The sequence below is a fragment of the Lagopus muta genome, chromosome Z, assembly GCF_023343835.1.
Source record: "Lagopus muta isolate bLagMut1 chromosome Z, bLagMut1 primary, whole genome shotgun sequence".
Taxonomy (NCBI): Eukaryota; Metazoa; Chordata; class Aves; order Galliformes; family Phasianidae; genus Lagopus; species Lagopus muta.
In genome coordinates this window covers 43616591-43636078 of record NC_064472.1, presented here as the reverse complement: position 1 = coordinate 43636078, position 19488 = coordinate 43616591, and the positions used below count along the sequence as shown (strand labels likewise).

Here is a 19488-nt window from a genome sequence, read left to right as displayed (position 1 = left end):
ATTTCAGTAATGCAGAGTAACCTGAAATTTGTTTACTACACAATGTGAAAAAAAGTGTCTGTCTCCTCCAGTCCTTTGTGCATGGACTAAAGTATCCTCATTCACACAATACAGTAGCAGAAGAATCCATGTCAAGGACAATATGAGTTGAGCTTATCATGCTTATCATCATAAGAGTCGCATGGGGACATCTGCATGGGAACAGATGGGCACTGGACTACTCTCTGGTTGGGTGTAGACAGTATTTTAATTTGTTGATAACGGAGAAATATCCTCCTTTCTTTACACAAAGCATTTAGGTGATCATTTCTCTTCTTGCTATCTTGAGAGCTGCACCATGTACTACTTCCAGCAGTGGAAACATTGTCCAGGATGTCAGTGATAATGTGGCTGCCACTCAAGTTTATGCAATGGAAGGGTAAAAGGGACAATGTGACGTCAACAAGTGGCTGAACTAATCAGCTTAAAAATCCACAGAACACCATTCCCATGGGGGCCAGCACCCAATATAGGAAGTGAAACGTGAACAATCTGTCAGGAAGCAAGTTCTCAGTGTGAACGCTGCTGCTCAGCCTCCGCTGCTGGCAGAACAGATTGAAGCATCTGGATGCTCCAGCTGCTGAAAGAAACACTTGTTTAAGAGGTGGGTTGTGATGTAAAGAGCAGCAGACGAGGTACAAAAGATCGGTAACCTCTTTTAGCTGCATGCATCACAAGGCCAACCAAGGGGTGTCTCACACAGACAAGAGGCCAAAGCCAGCTGCCAGACTCAAAACCTTGAAGAACATGTTCTCTGCTTTTCACAGAGGCAAATGCAAGTGAAGGACATCTGTCTCTTCACAAGGCCTTGGTTGCCATGTCCAGGGATCACTCTTACTTGGGGCTTCCACATTCCCTAAGTCATTTCCTGGCACCAGTAGTGGATTTGGCTGGTGAAACCTCCCACAGAGCACTGCTAGGCAAGTGCTCTCTGACAGCCTGACAACCCAAGCAAGGGTAGAGCACATCCAAGAGTACCTGGAACAAGATTCGTCTTCTTACTTTGTCTAAAACTCCAGCCCATCAGAAAGGCTGGACAAATCAAGAGATGAGATATTTTTCACAGAGAAGAAATTGAATGCTTTTTCACTGGGGCCTGTTAGGTAGAAAATATTTGTCATCATGAATAGCAGTTTTGATTGCTCCTGCTGGCACCTGCAGGGAACCTTATGTGAGGGGATCTACATCCTTTATGTCAGACTATGGTGAGACATCTTAAAAGGTACCATCTTTTTTTTTTCAGCTTACTTTCTGCTTGTGATACTGCTTACTATTATCTTCAGCTCAGTGCATCAATGCTACTGCAACAGTTTCCTCACTGCCCTTTGTTAGCCAGAGCAAAAGCTTGTTTGATTTGCTTTTCTAGGACACATTTCCTCAAAGTGCAATTTTAAAAATACCATGAAAAAAGAGGAACCCACCAGTCAACTAACAGAAATGTGTAATGAATAAAACTGGAGCACGTATCACAGACTTTAAAAAAAAATTCCAAATAAAAAGCCTCATTTTAAGAAGAGTGCTTCAAAGTGGCTGCACAATGCTGCAGAGGTAATAAATGCCTCAAAAGCCTTTTCTAAAATCAAACACACCCCCAAATTTCCTACAGCAGTGTTGATGCCCTTCAGAGGCAATACACAGTTAAGCACATTCCTTGGCCTCATGTGAGAAAGAGGGAGGGCACAGACACCACTCTCACATTGTATCTTCTGCAGAGCCATCCAAAGGTCTGGTTGTGCATCTCCTCTCATGTCATGGCGTGCCCTACTGCCTTTCTGCATGTTCACTCTTTCGCTTGCCACTGATTCAGAAAATCTCCCAGCATTTGCCAGGTTGCCCAAGTTTTTAATGCCACATGGTTGTTAATGCTTTAATCACAACTTTCTCCTGTTTCTGAGAGACTGTCAGTAAGAAGAAGGGTGTGCAGTCACCAGTGGGAAGAAACAAAAATAATGAGAAAAAACCCCACCAGCCACTGAAAAGTCAGTTGGCACTCCAGAAGCCAAAGAATCCATTGCTTTATTTGCAGCTACTAATTCCAAACAAACACTACATGAGGAAAATTTAATGCGTACTATTCTGATTTGACTGAACCGCTTGTAGAAAGAGAGCACATTCTACAGACTGCAGGATCATCCCAAACCTAATCACGTGCGTGCAAACAATCCTACATAAGCTGCAGATTTTGATGCTGCTTGAAGCTCCTGATTGGACTAGAAAGCAGCAAGACAAGATCACAGAATAATTTAGTCAGGAAGTAAAAAGCAAATATTCGGATTGTCTCCTGAAAACCAAAACTATGCATATTGTACATTTCTTGGGGAGGGAAATTATGGGAAAAATCTGCACATACCTTCTCTGAGCACCCAGGTGTGATTATTACTACTATAAGCAGTAGTTTTAAACTAGCTTAGCAGCCCAATAGTTTTAATCTTCTCTACCAGAAAGACATCAAACTGCCGGATTCAAGCTTTAGTTCACTCTGTTTTGTTCATTTATTGTTGTTGTTGTTACTGTAATTTATTGTTGTGGTTGTTATTTTGTTGGTTTAGTTAGTTTGTTTTAAGATTGATATAACAATAGTTCTCCATTCCAAGCAGCTCTTCATGTCCTTTGAATTCAGCCCCCAAAGGGTAGGCTGGTGTAGAATGAGCCCTTTGCTGAAGCTTGCTCCCTTTGCATGAAAATTGCCAAAGTGAAAGCAGGCAGCCTGTCTGTCTGTCACAGTTCTCCCAGTCCAAAGTCTCAGTTCTGAATGTTTCCTTGTCTTTAAGTTCTTGTGTTCTGTAGGATGTAAGTAGAGAAGGGCCCTGTAAACGCAGGTGGCTTATGCAAGAAACTCTACTTTTAACATGAAAATGTGCTTATTCCTTCCAGAAAACATTAATGCAGTGCAGGCACAGTTTTTCCTTTTTGTGAGGTTAGCAGAGGACAAGAAGCACCAAGTAGCTGTGGGTGCTGGTGTTACTGGTGTTAGTACTCCTGCCAGCAGAGCTGAGGAAGATGGCAGCCAGCTATGCTGGTTTTGCAGGGGAATTTAACAACAAGAGACTTGAAGAGTTATGTTTCTATCTCTAATTCTCCTCTCCATTCCTAAATTGTCTTTACAGCAACTAGATCATCCCTTCTCACTGCGCATTCTGGCACAGTCATATGACCAAATATCTGCACAGCAAACCCAGGTCAACTCACAAGTGATTCAATGAAATAAATATAAATACGCCAGTACGCGTAAGCAGCCATTGACATATTATTCCCAATATAGCATCAGCATTCACTAGATTAAACCATAATCCTGATAGTACATCCTGTACAAATCTTTTCAGGATAGATAACTTCAACAGCATAAGCGTGACCTCTCAAGAATGAAACAAAGAACACATAGCAGACAGAGATGTAATCAGAGATGTAATAAGAAAAGGATTATTAAACAGATATTCTGCATTTTGTTTATTTGCAAAGCATCAGTAAACAGTAAGGAGAAAAACTCGTTCAGCCCTTCTGGATCTTTCTTTTTTTTCTTTCTTTTTCTGTCCTATTAATGCTTTTCCATTTATTTGTGGGCTTCCCACACAGCCTTTCTGAGCTATATTTATTGTTTATCCTTGTACAGACCTACATTACAAAACAATGTCTTTTTCTAGAAAGATTTTTCTCCACCAGAAGTTGCATTCTCATTTTGCAAGAGTAAATTCACTGATTTACTAAATTCTCCCTTCCACTGCAGGGAGACTGAAGCAATTGGTGTTACTGAGGAAGAAATTTGGACGTCATTATAAAAGCTGAAAATCTGTAATTAGTGTCTGTGAAAAATAGTCATTAAAATTCCAAGCAGAAAAATTACAGAAATGTTGATAGAACAATAGATTCATTAAAGTTAAATCCCAAACTCTCTCTTCTGGTCATATAGTTCACTTACTGTGGCCAATTTTGAACTCTGAGAAGAAAAATTAAATAAATTGTCCTATTCATTAACGTGGATGGAGCTTCAAGAGTGGGAATGCCAGGGCTAATTGAGTCATGAGTGAGTACTTTGGCTGCCAGCTAAGAGCCAGGCATTATCAAAATGCTACTCTTACTAAGCCAATTAAACATTTGAATTTGCTAGCATAGTGAAGTTAGGCACTATGGGAATTACAGCTTCCGTCTGAAAAGTCTTTGCCCACACACTTGCTTTAAGTATTATCATGAAGGCTTAATTACCTGCCTTTTAACTTAGTGCTTTTTCCATTGCCTTCTGCCTAGCTCAGTGCAAAGCCAGTGGATGGGGCTCATCTTGTAAGCAGCAGTTCCATAGCACATTTGCTCTCTGTTTTTCAGCATGGGTCTCCAAGCTGTGCTTGGTGACTGCAGCTTTAACAAGATATTGACAAATATGCTTGTGAGTTTTTCTGTTCTCACAACAGAATCTCTTCTGATCCAGCTATTTCATAGTAACTACTTAGTTTTCTGCCTGTGTGGTGAAAAGACTTCTGCTATCCTCTTTAAAGAGGTAGGAATTTCAGTATTTAGCCAATGGGTACTCCCTAATCTTCTGTAAAAAATTTTGAGCCATCAAGGATTTTGAAGCGTCCCTGGCCACTTGTGACTGTGATGCTACAAGGTACTAAGGAACAAAATTTATTTAACTTGAAATTTGCCTGATTATTACTAAGGAGATTGATAGCAGTCATAGGGAAATAAACTCATCCTTTGGAGAAGCAACCAGCTGCTTGAAATGTATGGCACTTTCCACATCTCCCTCCAGTAAGGGCAGCAGGGTGTCTCGCTCCAATAGGAGGGAGAGGAGGTTCTTTTATTATCTATATACCCTGCATGAGATTAAGAAACAACAGTTCAAATGTTGGTCTGACCAGTTTATTACAAATCTTAATCAGGGAGATGGGGAAGGGGAGGATGGACACTATTATGAATTAGGGTAATGGGGAAGGGAAGGAGGGCGATAGAAAAGATGGGAAAGAAGAAGCAAGGAGTCTTTATAGGAAGCAAGAGGGAGATAGTCACCACCATGATCCAGCATGGCTCGTAGTTCAGCCTTTGATCTTCATTAGTGGTGGGTCATCGGACATTGCTGTTCTGTTGGTGACTACTGCAACCGCAATGGTGACCATGGTGATGATGGCCCCTTTTCAATGCTTTCAAAGTGGTCGAGTCAGCTGTCTTTGGAGTAACAGCTCAAATCCAAAGTGGTCGAGTCAGCTCTCCTTGGAGTGGCAGCTTCTGGCTCTGAGATCTCAACAGAAACTCCTTTGTTCCCACCTTCCGGGCCTTGCTAGCAGATAATAGCAGGGATGCTCACCTGCATCTTGTTTTTCACAGGACCCGATGGTATCATTCCCCAATTTTGCCATACTAAGCTGGAGCTATTTAGTCACAGGCCAGATCTTCCACCAGTAAACACTCCTGAGCACTCTCTTCCGGAGGCAAGCAGCTCTGGAGGAAGGGGCTCTCAAATGTTCCCAAAGTGATGTTGATTGTCACACAGTAGCACTCATCACTGGCCTCCTCAACAGATCAATCGGAGTCTTATCACAAGAAATACCTCAGGAAGTAAGCTTTGAGCCAAAGAACAAAGAAGGATTCTCACACAGGGTCCACAGAAATCAGAGTTCTCTTGGCTATGCCTCACCTGGGGCTGTGGAAACTGGCACACGATGGGGGCTCTGCAAATGGTCACCATTCCGAACACACAGATTACAATAAGGCATTCTGACCAAGGCTGTCATCATGTCCTTGCACCCAGTGTTTCTTAGTGTTTCAGTGTTTGATAGACTTGTAGCTTAACACTGCATTCTCTAACTCCAGAGAGTCTGTCACTGCTCCTAAGTAAAAATCTTTTCTCCCCATTCCCTTCCCTGACCAAAGGCTTTAAGTGCTTACTTATATTTCAGAACAGTCTTACGTCTGTCATAGCAGCATGTAAATATAGGAAGAAAATGAAAAGGCATCCTTACGTGTAGCCTGGGATTGAGACCTTGATGAGTATTCAGGGCTGGACTACTGGGGACCTTTCTCTGCCCTTCTCTTGCTGCTTTCCCTGTGATTTCAAATGCTGAAAAAGGCAATGAATAATGAATAGCTTGGAATAACAATTCCTGTCTAGTCATGTTTATTGGAACATATGCCAACAGAGCACAAAATACATGGAAGGCTATTTCAGGATGAGAAACCCACCCTGGAGAATATGCAAAACACCTACTGCTGTATGTGGATGGCTTGGGATTTCAGTGAAGGAGTGTCTGCTTTTAGACTGTGACATAACATACTTTCCCCCAGTAACTGGGCATATACATCAGTTTATCCATCCAACTTGTCAATTACAGAGCAATCCTGTGCTGGAAAGACACATGAAACCTGTTATCCTAGCTCCTGGGGCTTCTGACGGAGACAAAATCATAGAATTGTTTGAGCTGGAAGGGACCCTTAAAAGTCATCTAGCCCAACTGCTCTGCAATGAACAGGGATATCTACAGCTCAGTCAGGTACTCAGAGCTCCATCCAGCCTGGGCTTGAATGTCTCCAGAGATGGGGCATCTACCACCTCTTTGGGTAATCTATTCCAGTGCATCACTACCCTTACTGTAAAAAACTTTTTGCTTATGTCCAAACTAAATCTCACCTCTTTTAGTTTGAAACCATTTCCCTTATCCTGCTAAAGAGTCTGTCCTATTCCTTCTTATAGCCCCCTTTAGATACTGAAAGTCTGCTATTGGGTCTTCTTGAAGGCTTCTCCAAGCTGAACAGCCCCAGTTCTCACAGTCTGTCCTTACAAGAGAGGTGTTTCACCCCTGGGATCATTTTTGTGGCCCTCCTCTGGATATGCTCCAACAGGTCCACATCTCTCCTGTACTAAGACTCCACATCTGGATGCAGTACTGCAGGTGAGCTCTCACCAGCACAGAGCAGTTAGGGGCAGAATCACCTCCCTTGACCTGCTCTCCACACCATTTTTGATGCAGCCCAGGATGTAGTTGGCACATTTTTGGCTCGTGTCCAGCTGCCATCCATCAGTACCCTCAGGTCCTTTTCAAGGGGCTGTGCTCCATGCTTACATCACCCAGCTTGTACTGATAGTGTGAGTTGCCACAATTCAGGTGCAGACCTTGCACTTGGGTTTGCTGAATCTCATGAGGTTCTCTTGAGTCCATTGCTCAAGTCTGTCTGGATCTCTCTGGATGGCACCCCATCCCTAGGGTATTCTGACTGCACCACACAGTTTGGTATCCACAAACTTGCTGAGGGTGCATTTGATTCCACTGTCAATGTCAATGATGAAGATGTTAAAGATCATTGATCCCAGTACAGACCTTTGTGGAAACATCTGTGAAACAGTGGAACAAAGCTCCTCCCAGCATGGGGATGTGGTCTTTGGAATGTGCAGGTTTCTGCTGAAGAGCTTGAGGCCAAACAGGGTCAAAAACAATGTTGGAAACTATTACATGGCACTCTTCCAGTTGTTCTGGTCTTCAGGCACTGCTGAGTGGCTGCATTGCAGAAAAAAAATGTTTCCCAAGGGATGCACCGACAGCCACAGTCTGTAGCTGAAGGCCATGCTGCATGTACGATGCAAACAAGCTTGCATTACGTGGCCTTTCTTCCCTGCAGCAGCAGTATGAATTGGTAACAATGGGAAAGAAAGCCAGTATTGCATGGCTCTGTGGGACTCAGTCACCAACAATGTGAGCCACAGAGTTTCCTCCCCACTGAGAGGAGTATCATGCATCTCTTCTTGTGGGGAAAAAAAAACATGGCAGAAGTGTGGTTAGAGGCCATAAGACTGCTCAGTCGCAGACTGCTACCCAGTACAAAGGCCAAAGCAGGCTGGGCTAATTGCTCCAGGGGAAGGACATGTTCTTTGCCAAAGCAGGACAAGGGACCAGGAAAACTGTCACCTCAAAGAGTAATCAGTGGAGAGAGACAGAAATGTGGCTCAGCCTTAGGTGAAATATGCTTACGAGAAATAACATCTATTCATAGAAGCAGAGGCCCACAGCAATAAAATGAGAAAAGAAGGAGTGATAGAGTGTTCAACTATGAGCTCTTAAATACAAGGGCTGCTTCAAAAGTAATGCTTCCTTTTTTATTATGTTGGCTCGTAGAGGTTGAACCTCTGACATGGGAGTGCAGATGAAGCAAAGGTGTGACACTGAATTCCTTGTGTGGAAAAAAAGACAACCATTGACATTTGCTGACACTTGCTGAATGTTTTGGAGATCAGACAGTGGATGTGAGCACAGTGAGGCAGTGGGTGCTGCATTTCAGAAGTGGTGACAACAGTAGGGTCACCTCTGCTGGTGCAGATTGTTACGAGGGCAGCATGCAGGCTCATCACTGGTGGAAACACAGAGCTAATGGTGGTGACTGTTAAAAAGGAGTGTTTTGAGGGAAATGTGCATTTTCCTCAAGCTGGCAGGTTTTGAGCATTTTCATTTATTCAATGCATTGAAGCTGTTTTAATTAATCATCTCAAGGTTTTGGGCAGATGGGTATTTTAGCAATTTAAAGGGCTGCCAGCTGCAGACATAGGCAGAGCCTACAAGTTTTTGAAAGCCATCCCATTTCCTTTTGATTCTCTTGATCAAAATCCAGTGCAGAGAATAATACCTCTGCTAAAAACACTTTTGAACTCTCCTAGTCAATGGAAATCTTTCTTGACCAGATCCCTCCTACAAAATCAGGAGCATAAGCAGAATTTAAAAAAAAAAGCTTCCTGTCTTAAGAATTACCTGTTCAATTTGGGATTTTTCTGCTCAATATCTTGCAATAAGTCAATGGCAGAGTCGATGCTCTCTGTGAGAGGGCAAGGATTAACGATCTCAGTTAGTCACCTTGTAACAAAGACCTTGTTACAGAGCTTACACATCACCGTATGATGTGTCTACTGAACCAGGAAGGCCTTTGGATTCTTTTGTCCCTGTATTATGACCCAAATAATTGTATGGCTGAGGGCGATCATATTTTGTCTGGATGCTGCTCTGGCAAGGGAGAGTCTACTGACAGGCACTGGTGCAAAAGAAAAGCAAACCTACGCATACTGTAAGCTTTGAATTGACAGCAGTGAATGTAAAACCAAACTAAAACATTCACGTGTCCTAGCACATGTTCTAAAACAAACCTCTGAGGCTGAAGGATAATCAAATTTCCAAAACAGAGGACTAACTGGGCTGCAGCTGAAGATAGAAAATATGACCCAGATAAAGAAAGGAGGGATTTAGAGGACAATGTTGTACTTGCCGGTGACCACAGAACTAGTTTTTCAAGTATTTTTAAATACCAGGAGCAAACTGATTTGCCTGAGCAGCCCAGGAGAATACCCAGAGGAGTGCTGGAAGGCATCTCTGGGGGCTTGTCATCTCCTGCCTCACCTGGGATCTTGGCAGGACTGCTTTCATTGCTTTGCTGTAGGGAGAGCTGAGCGTTGGGAGCCTGTCAAAAACAGAGGAAGGTCATCTCCAGGTCTGACAGTGCCAAGTGAGGCATGGACCATGTACAAAAAAAAGCAAAGTGATGGGTTAGTCAAGTTTTCTCCTGGGAGGAAAGGCACTTACATGACTTATCTTAAATTCCTTTGCACAAATCCCTGACACATCTGAGAGAGCTGTTTGCAGTGCTTCCCAAGTTGGAGAATTAGCTTTTATCTAGGCCAAACAGTACCTGACAGTGACCACCTGAGACAACATACGGCATATGCATTCTCATCATTATCTGTAAGTATCTTTGTAGTAGAAAAATATGGTCCCTCCCTTGCTTAAGTCTTTCAGAAATGTACACAGTCCACAGCTCCTGATGACTCCAGAGCTCTGAAAATGCCAGGCAACTAGCCCAGAAAGCTCAAAGAACACCTCCTCCCTTAAGAACCCTTCACATTAAAGTATGGATTCATAGTTCCACAGCCTCACCTCCGGGCAGCCTCAGGATGTATTCTTTGCAAGGCCTGGCTCCTCAGAGTCCTTCTCTAGAAGTGTCTTTGCAAGAGAGCTATGTACAAAAGGGAACCTGAATTTCAACATACTCCTGTCCAATACAAAATGATGCCTTTATGCTCCTCTGGAACAGGCTGCTCCTCCCTTCCTCCCTTCCTCCCTTCCTCCCTTCCTTCCTGTCAGGTTGCATCTTTTGCTGAATACACATGCAGCATTTTCTGGGATTTGCTTTCCATAAAGCTTTTGAAAACATAGAGGCCTGAAGGCAAGGATGAGAGTACATTCTGAATGGCTATGAAAATAGCCTGAAGTTACAATTTTCTCCCCCAAGGCTGAAAAAGACATAAGTAGTCCAAAGCTCTGTTAGACTTTGTGCTCTTCCTGACTGTAATTATCAAAGAGCAAGAAAGGAAGACCATGTAGAACACAGTTACACTCCAGCTAAACATGTGCAAACTCTAATAGGCAAGTTCATCTTTAACTATAAAATAAACCTGACAAGTAGGACAAACATAATTGTCACAGTAGCCTTATGAAAAGTAGGCAAAACGTACCCAAGATAATGTGTTTAAGGCTAACTGAAATACCAATATGATGTGCAGTGGATAATGAGCTGCTTGCAGTCAGAGCTACTTACCAAAGTCATTAGCATCTGAATAAGGACCTCATAAAAGTGTGACAGGTGAGCAAGTAGGGCAACAAACAGTTCTGTAAAATAAAGTCAACCCTAGATGATTTTCTTTGCAGAGACAGAGTCTATTAAGTGAAAATTTGCAATATCAGGTAAAAGGGAGTTTCCTTGTGAATAAATCAAAGTGAAGAGTTAAAGACTTCTTAACAGAGATGTCTCCACGTTGAGGAAACTTGCAAGCCTTCCAGATCCACTACATATTACAGCATCCCCTGTGGCTTTCAAGCAGCCAACATAAAAGGGAAAGTCCACTCCTCCTCCTGTCCTTGGTGTGCTGTAATGTACATGGGGAAAATGTTTCATTTTACACAGATTAGGGAAAGGAGCCTTCTACTTGCAACAGCCTGTCATTTGGGTCACTCTGTTTAGCTTTCTCTTAAAAGTAAACAGGAAGACTTTTTAAGGAGGATGTATGCAGTACAGAGCCTAAAATCAAAGAATCATAGAATGGTTTGGATTGGAAGGGATCTTAAAACTCATCCAGTTCCAACCCTCCCCCCCCACAGGCAGGGTTGCCACCCACTAGATCCACTCTCCAGTACCATCCCAGCACTTTGATGTGGTGGGGGACCCAGGTCTGTATTCATTACTCTAAATGGAACCTCATGAAAGCAGAGCAGAGCAGAGGGAGACAACCCTCTCCCTCTCCTTGCCGGCCACCTCCCTTTTCATGCAGCCCAAGATGCAGTTGGCCTTCCAGGCTGCAAGCATACACTGCTGGTCGGCTTTTCATCTATGAGGACCCCTCAGTCCTTCTTCACTGCTCACATGGAGTTCTTCTTCAAGTCTGTACACATCAAGGGTTGCTCCAACCCCAGTTTAGAGATAAGGATGTCAAAAGCCCTGCAGAAGACCAGCTAGATGATATCAGTTGCACTTCCTTTGTCCATCAGTGCATTCATTCCATTGTAGTAGGCAACCATTTTGGTCAGGAACAACACGTTGCCTTGCTTAAGTTGGTCAGGCTGTCATGAATCATCTCACTGTCTTGCATGTGCCTTAACATATCTTCCAGCAGGATCTGCTCCATGACCTTCCCAGCCACAGGCATGAGGATCACCAGCCTGTAGTTCCTTGGGTCTTCCTTTCTCCCTTTCTTTAAAAATGGGAGTGATGATTCCCTTTTTCCAGACCCCGATTTGCCTGACAGTCATGATTTTTTGAATACAATGGAGAATGGCTCGACAGCTACATCAGCCTGTTCCTTCAGGAACCTGGGATGCATGTCATTGGACCACACAGACTTGTACACATTCATCTTCAACATGTGACCTTGAACCTGCTCTTCACTTTCAGTGGGAGAGCTCATCCAGCCCCTGCTTAGAGGTTCAGGGACATGAGAGGCATGCCAGTGAAAACTGAGGCAAGGAATTTCTTGAATACCTCTGCCTTTTCCATATCTGTCCTTGAGAGTTCTCCCTTCTCAGTTTTCAGGGGGGGCACATACTCCTTAGCCTTTTTCTTCTGTCTCATGTATCTATAAAATCCATTTTCTTGGTTTTTTCACATCCTTTTCCAGGTTCAATTGCATCTGGACAGCATCCTTGGACTCTTCCCAGGCCACATGTCCCTGCTTCTACTGCCTGTACATTTTTATCTCTTAGCTTGAATCCACCGGCAGGTTTCCACTCAGCCATTCTAGCTTCCTGCCTCCCCTCGTTGATTTCATGCATTGGGGTTTGGAATTATAAAGCAATTATTGATTCATTAGCTGCACAAAATATAGCTAGGTTTTAATAAGCAACTCAGACAATCACTATGCTCACCATGCACAGAATGGTGAGGTGGGCATCAGTCAAGAAGAAAGAGCCTCTGAGGATCCCTGGACACATCCTTTGTGTTCTTGAGTTGCTGTCGTTTCCTACATTTGTCAAAACAAATAGCTCTGCTGAATCAATTTATTACCTCTATAACAAGATATAAAATCTAAGCTGATTTTTGTGTGATGTCTTTCAGCAGCAGAAGCAGTTTAGAGTGATCTCAAGAGGAGGCAAGGGGAGCAGCAGGGGAGGTGATGTGATGTACAGTTTTGCATAGATGACTATGGCAAAGGTCTGTGTCATGCCTGATGTTTCCTTTTCCTGGGACAGGCATTTAGCAGAAGACTCTGCCCACAGTGCCAAAGCCACTGGCAGTCCTGTAGATCAATGGTTTCATCCTTCCTAGGATGGGATGTTTCTGCAGTTCCAACAGGACAAGTAAGAGAGGAGAGGGAAACATGATACAAACAAGTTTATGCTAGGGATTCAGTAGTGCCAGTAATCCAGTATCTTCTGTGCCAGAGAGAAACAGAAAAGGCAAGCCTGCAGCCACACAACGGCTTAAGTGTGGGACACACAAGAGGTAAACTCAGAGCACTCACTGAAGAAAACATATCCACAGAGGCAGCTCAATGTGTGACAGTCTGCTTCCGAGTAGCTCTCATCTTTCCTGATGCTTCTTCACTAGTTTCTTTGCATCTGTGGAGCAGGAGTGGGAAAGAAAGACAGTACAAAAGTAGCTTGATGTTAGCAGACTGGTAATTTTTTCTAAAGTGATTAAGGTGGCTTTACTCCCTGTTTAACCGGTAAGTATTGCCAAAATAGTATAATTAAGGATCAGCATGATCCAGAAAGCCCAGGCTACTGAAGGACTGTGGTTTACCTTGTGATTTTGGAGACCACACATTTTTGGACCTGATAAAATGAAAACCATAGCCAATAGATTTTCTTCAGAAATTTTACTAGGCCACCACATCATCTTGCATCTTGGTGAAGTTCTCTGTCTGTCTTTTCTTACTGAACAGTGGTCATGAGTGTTAACTACTTCATCCCACTGGTGACTTCTGCAGTGAACCTTGAGGTTTGATCACTACAGCTCAGTCAAAGGATTTTCTGCACAGTTTCACAGCAGCTTTGCTAATGCTAGAACATCTCTCTTTCCATCAGAGATTTCCATATCTTCCTTGTAATGCAGCTAATTGCTCTGGTCTCTGCATCAGCTCTGTGTTTGATATTTCTTCTTGGCTTTGGAAGAGCAGGAGAAATAAAAACAAGCATAAAATGATCTCAAAATAAATTATAGAATCATAGAATCACCAAAGTTGGAAAAGACATCCAAGATCATCTAGTTCAAATATTCACCTACCACTAGTATTGTTTCCCTACTTAAACCCTCGGTACCACATCTAAATGCTTCTTGAACACCTCCAGGGACGGTGACTTAACCACCCCTGTGGGCAGGCAGCCCATTCCAGTGCCTGACCACTCTTCCACAGAAGAAATTTTTCCTAATATCCAAACTGAACCTGCCTGGGCACAATTTGAAGAAGAGTTGTGTCTCAGGAGCCCCAAGCATTCTTTACATTTAAAACATCCTTCCTAATGAGCTTAATCTCCTTTTATGACAAAGTTACTTGCTCAATTGACCAGGGAAAGCCAGATGATATAAACTCTCTGGATTTTGGCAAAGCTTTTGTTACTGCTTATTACACTACCCCTCTAGGATGGGTACTGCAGTACAAGAACATAAAGCTATTAAAGAGCATCCAAAGAAGGGCTGTGAAGATGGTGAACAGTCTGGAGAAGAAGATGCATGAGGAGCCGCTGATGTCTCTTGGTGTGCTCAACGCAGAGCAGAGGAGCTGAGGGGAGCCTCATGGCGGCTGCAGCTCCCCACAGGGAGCGGAGGGCAGCACTTAGCTCTGCTCTGTGTGACAGCGACAGGGCCAGAGGGAACGGCATGGAGCTGCATCAGGGGAGGGCAGCTGGGGGTCAGGGAAAGGGGCTGCAGCACAGGGAGGTGGGCATGGAACAGACTGCCCAAATAGGCACAGCCGCAAGCTCAGGGAGTTGAAGGAGTGCTTGGATGCCACTCTCAGACATAGGGTTTAGATTTTGGGTGGTTCTGTGTGGAGTCAGGAGCTGGACTCTGTGATTCTTGCGGTTTCCTTCCAACTCAGCATACTCTATGATCCCTAACTGTAGAAAGGGGAGGCAAGTTAACGCACTGTAGGTTGTGACAGCCTGGGAGAGCACACATTGAAAGTATTGGAATCACCTGGGTCAGGCCATAGCTGTTCCTTCCAACGCATGCCCAAGAGAGCTGATTTGAAGCAGAGGGGGAAAATGCTACTTTCTGGTATACCTTTTGGCCAGGAATATGGTTTTCTTGGAAAATGGCTGCATCAGTCAGACTTACTACAGCCTCACACCCTAGCTTCAGGATCCAGCTGAGCCCAAGCTGGAAATAACTGGGTATACGGTGGGCCAACAATACTGAGTACCTCATTCTCAGCTCTTGGCAAGTATCAAGTACATACCTGTGGTGGTATCTGGAGCTGTGCAAAGCACAGGTGTGGATCTGAGTAAGGAACTGCTTCTCCATATCTGCTGTGGTGATGACACCACAGGATCCTGTACCTGCAGGCTGGCTGCAGCAAAGTGGGCGAACTGTAGCCCCCTAACGAGGCTTCTTCATTTCTGTCATGAGTCAGAGCTGGTTCCCTGTAGCATCTACACGCTGGTGTCTGAACATACAGATCCACTGCTCTGCACGGGTATCTCTTGAGCTCCCTTTCAGATGTCTGTGTCTTGCTGTCATGTGTTAGCATTTCCACAAGCCCAGTCCTTCCAATTCAGCCTGAGCTAAGCAGTAGACTGCCAAGACTCCAAAGAAAGAGCACTAAGAGCACTTCTCCTGTTTTGCAGAGGCAGTAAATATGATATAAACTCACTCAAATTACCACATGTTGTATCGTACTAGAAATATCTTGTTTTGCCCAGTTAGACAAAAGAAAAATTTTATGTATTTGGTAAGCAATCCAATGGTCTCCAGCAAAATAACAGTCATTGCCTGTTTTCTTCTGATGTTGATCAGTTATGAAAATTTCAGGAGGTCTGTAGTTTCAAAAGGTAGAAAAGAGCCATTATTGTCTCGGTTATGTAATGCAGTTAAATAATTTTGCACTGAGCTCACAATCTACTCCAAAAACTTTGTGTTTATTTAACCCAAGAAGTGGGTTTTCAAAGGAAGTCTTCCACCTGTAATCCATGAGTCTAATTTCTTGTTCTCTTTCTTTTCCTTGTTAAAGGATGAGAAGAATCAGGTGTTGATTACAAATGCTTGGCTGCAGATGGTGAGTAACCTGTAAGAATAAAGATTAAAAAAACCTTCCTAATAGCGAACTACTGAATGTGATTTCTTAGCTGGAAAGCAAGGTTGCTGCCTTTTAACTTGTCTCTGACATTTTTCTAGCGCTCCTTTTAGCAGTGAAAACAACAGGAGACTTCATTCACCCTCTGAGCAGACCTTAGGAAGTAATACTAACCACACTGTTAGGCCGATGGGCATAGGGATCTTGTAACAGACAGCTCAAAGCAAGGCTCCCATTATAGCTGGAGACTCTTCAAGAGGTTCAGGGCCCCTCCAACAGTAGAGTTGGGCTCTTGTAGTGAAGGAGCCAGGCACCTCATTAGACCTGGCTGTCCTGCTCTCATAGCTTCTGAGATGTCTATAATTGGGAGCTGGGGTATCCCTTGAAAATGCAGGACACTCTATCATGCACCCCAAATGCAGAGAACTGCATTCAGCTGTGCAGTGGTTTGCCATCAACAGTGCCCAAGCTCCTTGGTGGGACAGCTTCCTTGGAACACTGCCTTCCCTTCTACTTTAAAAATCTCATGCATAAACACACCTCCTCCCTCTCCTGCAACTTGCTCCTACTGAAGAGTGACCAGAACTGGTCATGCAGGATAAGCAAAGCTGATCTTCACTTAGGGCTTTGGTGGAGGGAACTTCCTACCACATTTGCTGCTGGCTGTGTGGTGAGAGATATGATCTATTTTTATGGAGCATAAACTGATCTCCTTAATGGCTTGTGCTCAGCAAAGATGCAGCTCTGCAGGGAAAAACCTGTGGGAGACTTGAATGATTGAGCTAATTCTGCTTTGACTTGAGCAGTTAAATACTATGTCAAGTTAATGGGTGCAACTGAATAGGTTGTTTATTTCACAGATGTCTGTTGGGATTTGAAGCAGGAATGAGTCTTTTCTATTGCAAAAACTAAACCAAACCAACATAGGGTATTATGGTATCATCACAGCAGAGCCTGCATGTATCTTGTTCTTAGCAGAGAGTGTCTTCAGCTATAGCACCAGTAACACTCTTGCAATCCTACCATAGCATTTTTCTGTAAGTCACTTTCAGCACAAAAGCTGTTCCTGAGCCTTTCTTAAATTATTTGAGATGTCTGGCTTCATGTCTCAGAGTGGAGTGGCAAGGCACTACATTAAATACAGCAGCTAACAACACTGAGTCATCAACCTGCAAATTCCTCTCTCTGTATGCCAACCGTTCTTAATAATTAAAGCCTAGCATTAAACAATTATCATACTACTGCTATCACTACTGATAATATCCATTCTGCTCCCATAATATTCCAAATTGCTTAAAAGATCTCTACCAGCTTGTATAATCTGATGTATGTATTTTCCAACAGTACTGGGTTGATATTTACTTGTCTTGGGATCAGTACGAATACCCGGGTGTGCAGAACTTGCGATTTCCAGCCGACCAGATTTGGGTACCTGACATTCTTCTCTATAACAGGTAAGCAATATGCACAATTGGCAGTTGGAGCCTAGAACTAGAGCACTAGATGCTGGTAAACAACCACGCTGCTCTGATATTCTAAGGTTTTGTCCGCTACTCTTGGAAAAAATATAAAAGCAAACAAATGCAAGTTAATACATTTTCTAGTAGTCACTCTAAGTCATGCTTTCTGTAGTTTTATAGATGTCTTCTTTCTCTTTTCCCAGTGAATGTGAAAACAACCATATTCTCCTTATAATTGCCAAACCTCTGCTGGAAAATTGCTTGTGCCATAGTCTTCCTGCTTGAAATAAATAATCTGTTTCTTTGCGTATTGTCCATTACCCCACCTTTGTTCATTCCTTAGCTCCCCAAAACCTCTAGAACCCATTTTTTTCTTCTCCATTATGGAGTCCAGCACTCTAGTTAGCACTTTTGCACTGTTGAATTGAGTGGAAGTTCTGTATACAGACTATTTTTTATTGCTTTCTGGGAGGAAGGGGTTCTACTTTTGCTCAAATGTCTTATTTTTGGGCTTATTTTGTCCTTTGTCCTTGCAAGATTTTCACTGACCTGTCCTTCTCAGTCAGTTTTAAACATAATCTAGTTGTCTGGATTGGGTTTCCTTCTGGTTTCTGCTGTTTTCCCTTCCAAGCATCCACTATAAGATACCTGAAAATTGTTCAGGTGCTATTCTTTACTGCAACTTTACTGCTTACAGTTTCTTTATTAATTTTCAGTCTCCAAAAATGATGATTATCTGGTCTATATTATTTTAGTTTGTTTATAAGAATATGTCACAGGAAGGGCTTTCTGAGGTTCAGATATGTCTTCTACTTCCTCTTATTGAATTATTCAGTAAGAAAATTAGATTGATTTCATGCAGTTGGCCCTTGACAAATCCGTGTCAGCTGTTTTTACTTCATTATCTTTGAAGCTAGGATGATGTATCTATAATTTCACCTTTTTACAAAAAAAGAAAAAACAAATCAGAATTCTCTTTGAACTTGTCTAATTCACTGAGCCCTGTCCTGTAGTCCCCAAACTCCCACAAATAATTGTTAATGCTTCAGAGAGTATTTTGGTCACCTTCAGTACTCAGGAATAAATTTCATCAGTGCTGCCAACTGGAGCCTGTCTTTTTCTACACTTCTTTAATGCTTTCCTTTCTTCTCCTGCCTTGGACTCTGACCACTGTGTGAGAGTTAGTTGTGGTGAGCCACAGTTCCTGAAGAGTGAAGCGCAGAAGGTACAGGATATTGCAGCTCCCTGTACCCTGTTGTTTCCTTTCCTTTCACAGCAAGCAGCGAGTCTACCTCACCCTTTGTCTTTCCCTTGTTTTCTTTTTTCTATTAAGACAGCCTTTCTTGTGGCCTCTGTGTTATGGCCGTAGTCTTTTCACTTTTATCCCCATTGATTTCTGTTGATATTTATGTTCCTCCTGAGTCAGTCATTCCTGCTCCCATGTTTCCAGTGTTCAGTCCTTGATTTTCAAGCCCTCATGTAGAGGATCCTGATGCAGAGGACATTGTTCTTCACCCTTTGACATGCGAGCAGGTTGCGGGTGTGTGGTGGTCTTCTCCAGCATTTGTTTTCCCCCCCTTATATCAGGAGCACCCATGACAGAAAATTACTTTCAGCTTTCTGGCACTGTGTCCACCTTCCTCAGACATGAACAAGGAAGAAGCCAAAGGATGAATGGAGATTGGAATTTTCCATGATTGGTGGCAAGACAGGGTGTGTGAGATGGGAGAGCCATGCAACATGGACCTGCACATAGTCGTGATAGGCAAGAAACCAACATGGGAATCCTTCTGTATTTAAACTGGAACACTCCCCCATGCCTGCTTCATGCCCCCACATGATCTCAGTTTGGGGGATTTTATCTTCAAAAGGTACAACCTGAGCACTTACAGCAAACACAAACAGTATTCTTGCTCAGGTTATTATTTCCTTCTTTTTCTCAGAACCACTGGAACCCTAAATGAATTCTTGTTTCTCTGCAGCACCTCCCTCCATTGCCTGAAGCAAACTTTTGGCCCCTAAGCATCCTAAGAGACAGAATGATAATTAGCTCAGGGCACCATTGCTCTTACAACAGATATTTAGGTAAAAAATCGAGTTACACTGCGAGCTGCCTGATTTTGACAGCAGCCCTAGATAAGCCTCATCCTGCCAACTATTCAGACTTTGAAACTTCCTTAAAACTTCAAAAACTGTAATACTTCTGCTCCTTTTCTGCTCCTTTCCATTCAGCCTTTGCCCCAA

General features: G+C 43.2%; 1 protein-coding gene across 1 annotated transcript in view; it reads left to right on the top strand.

Moving 5' to 3' along the window:
• Positions 1–19488, top strand: part of LOC125687391 (neuronal acetylcholine receptor subunit alpha-7-like) — a 71011-nt gene that overhangs the window by 26499 nt on the left and 25024 nt on the right. Inside the window, exons 3-4 of the mRNA XM_048932522.1 lie at positions 15722–15766; positions 17129–17238. Of these exons, the coding sequence (XP_048788479.1) occupies positions 15722–15766; positions 17129–17238 (155 nt within the window). The remainder of the gene's footprint in view (positions 1–15721; positions 15767–17128; positions 17239–19488) is intronic.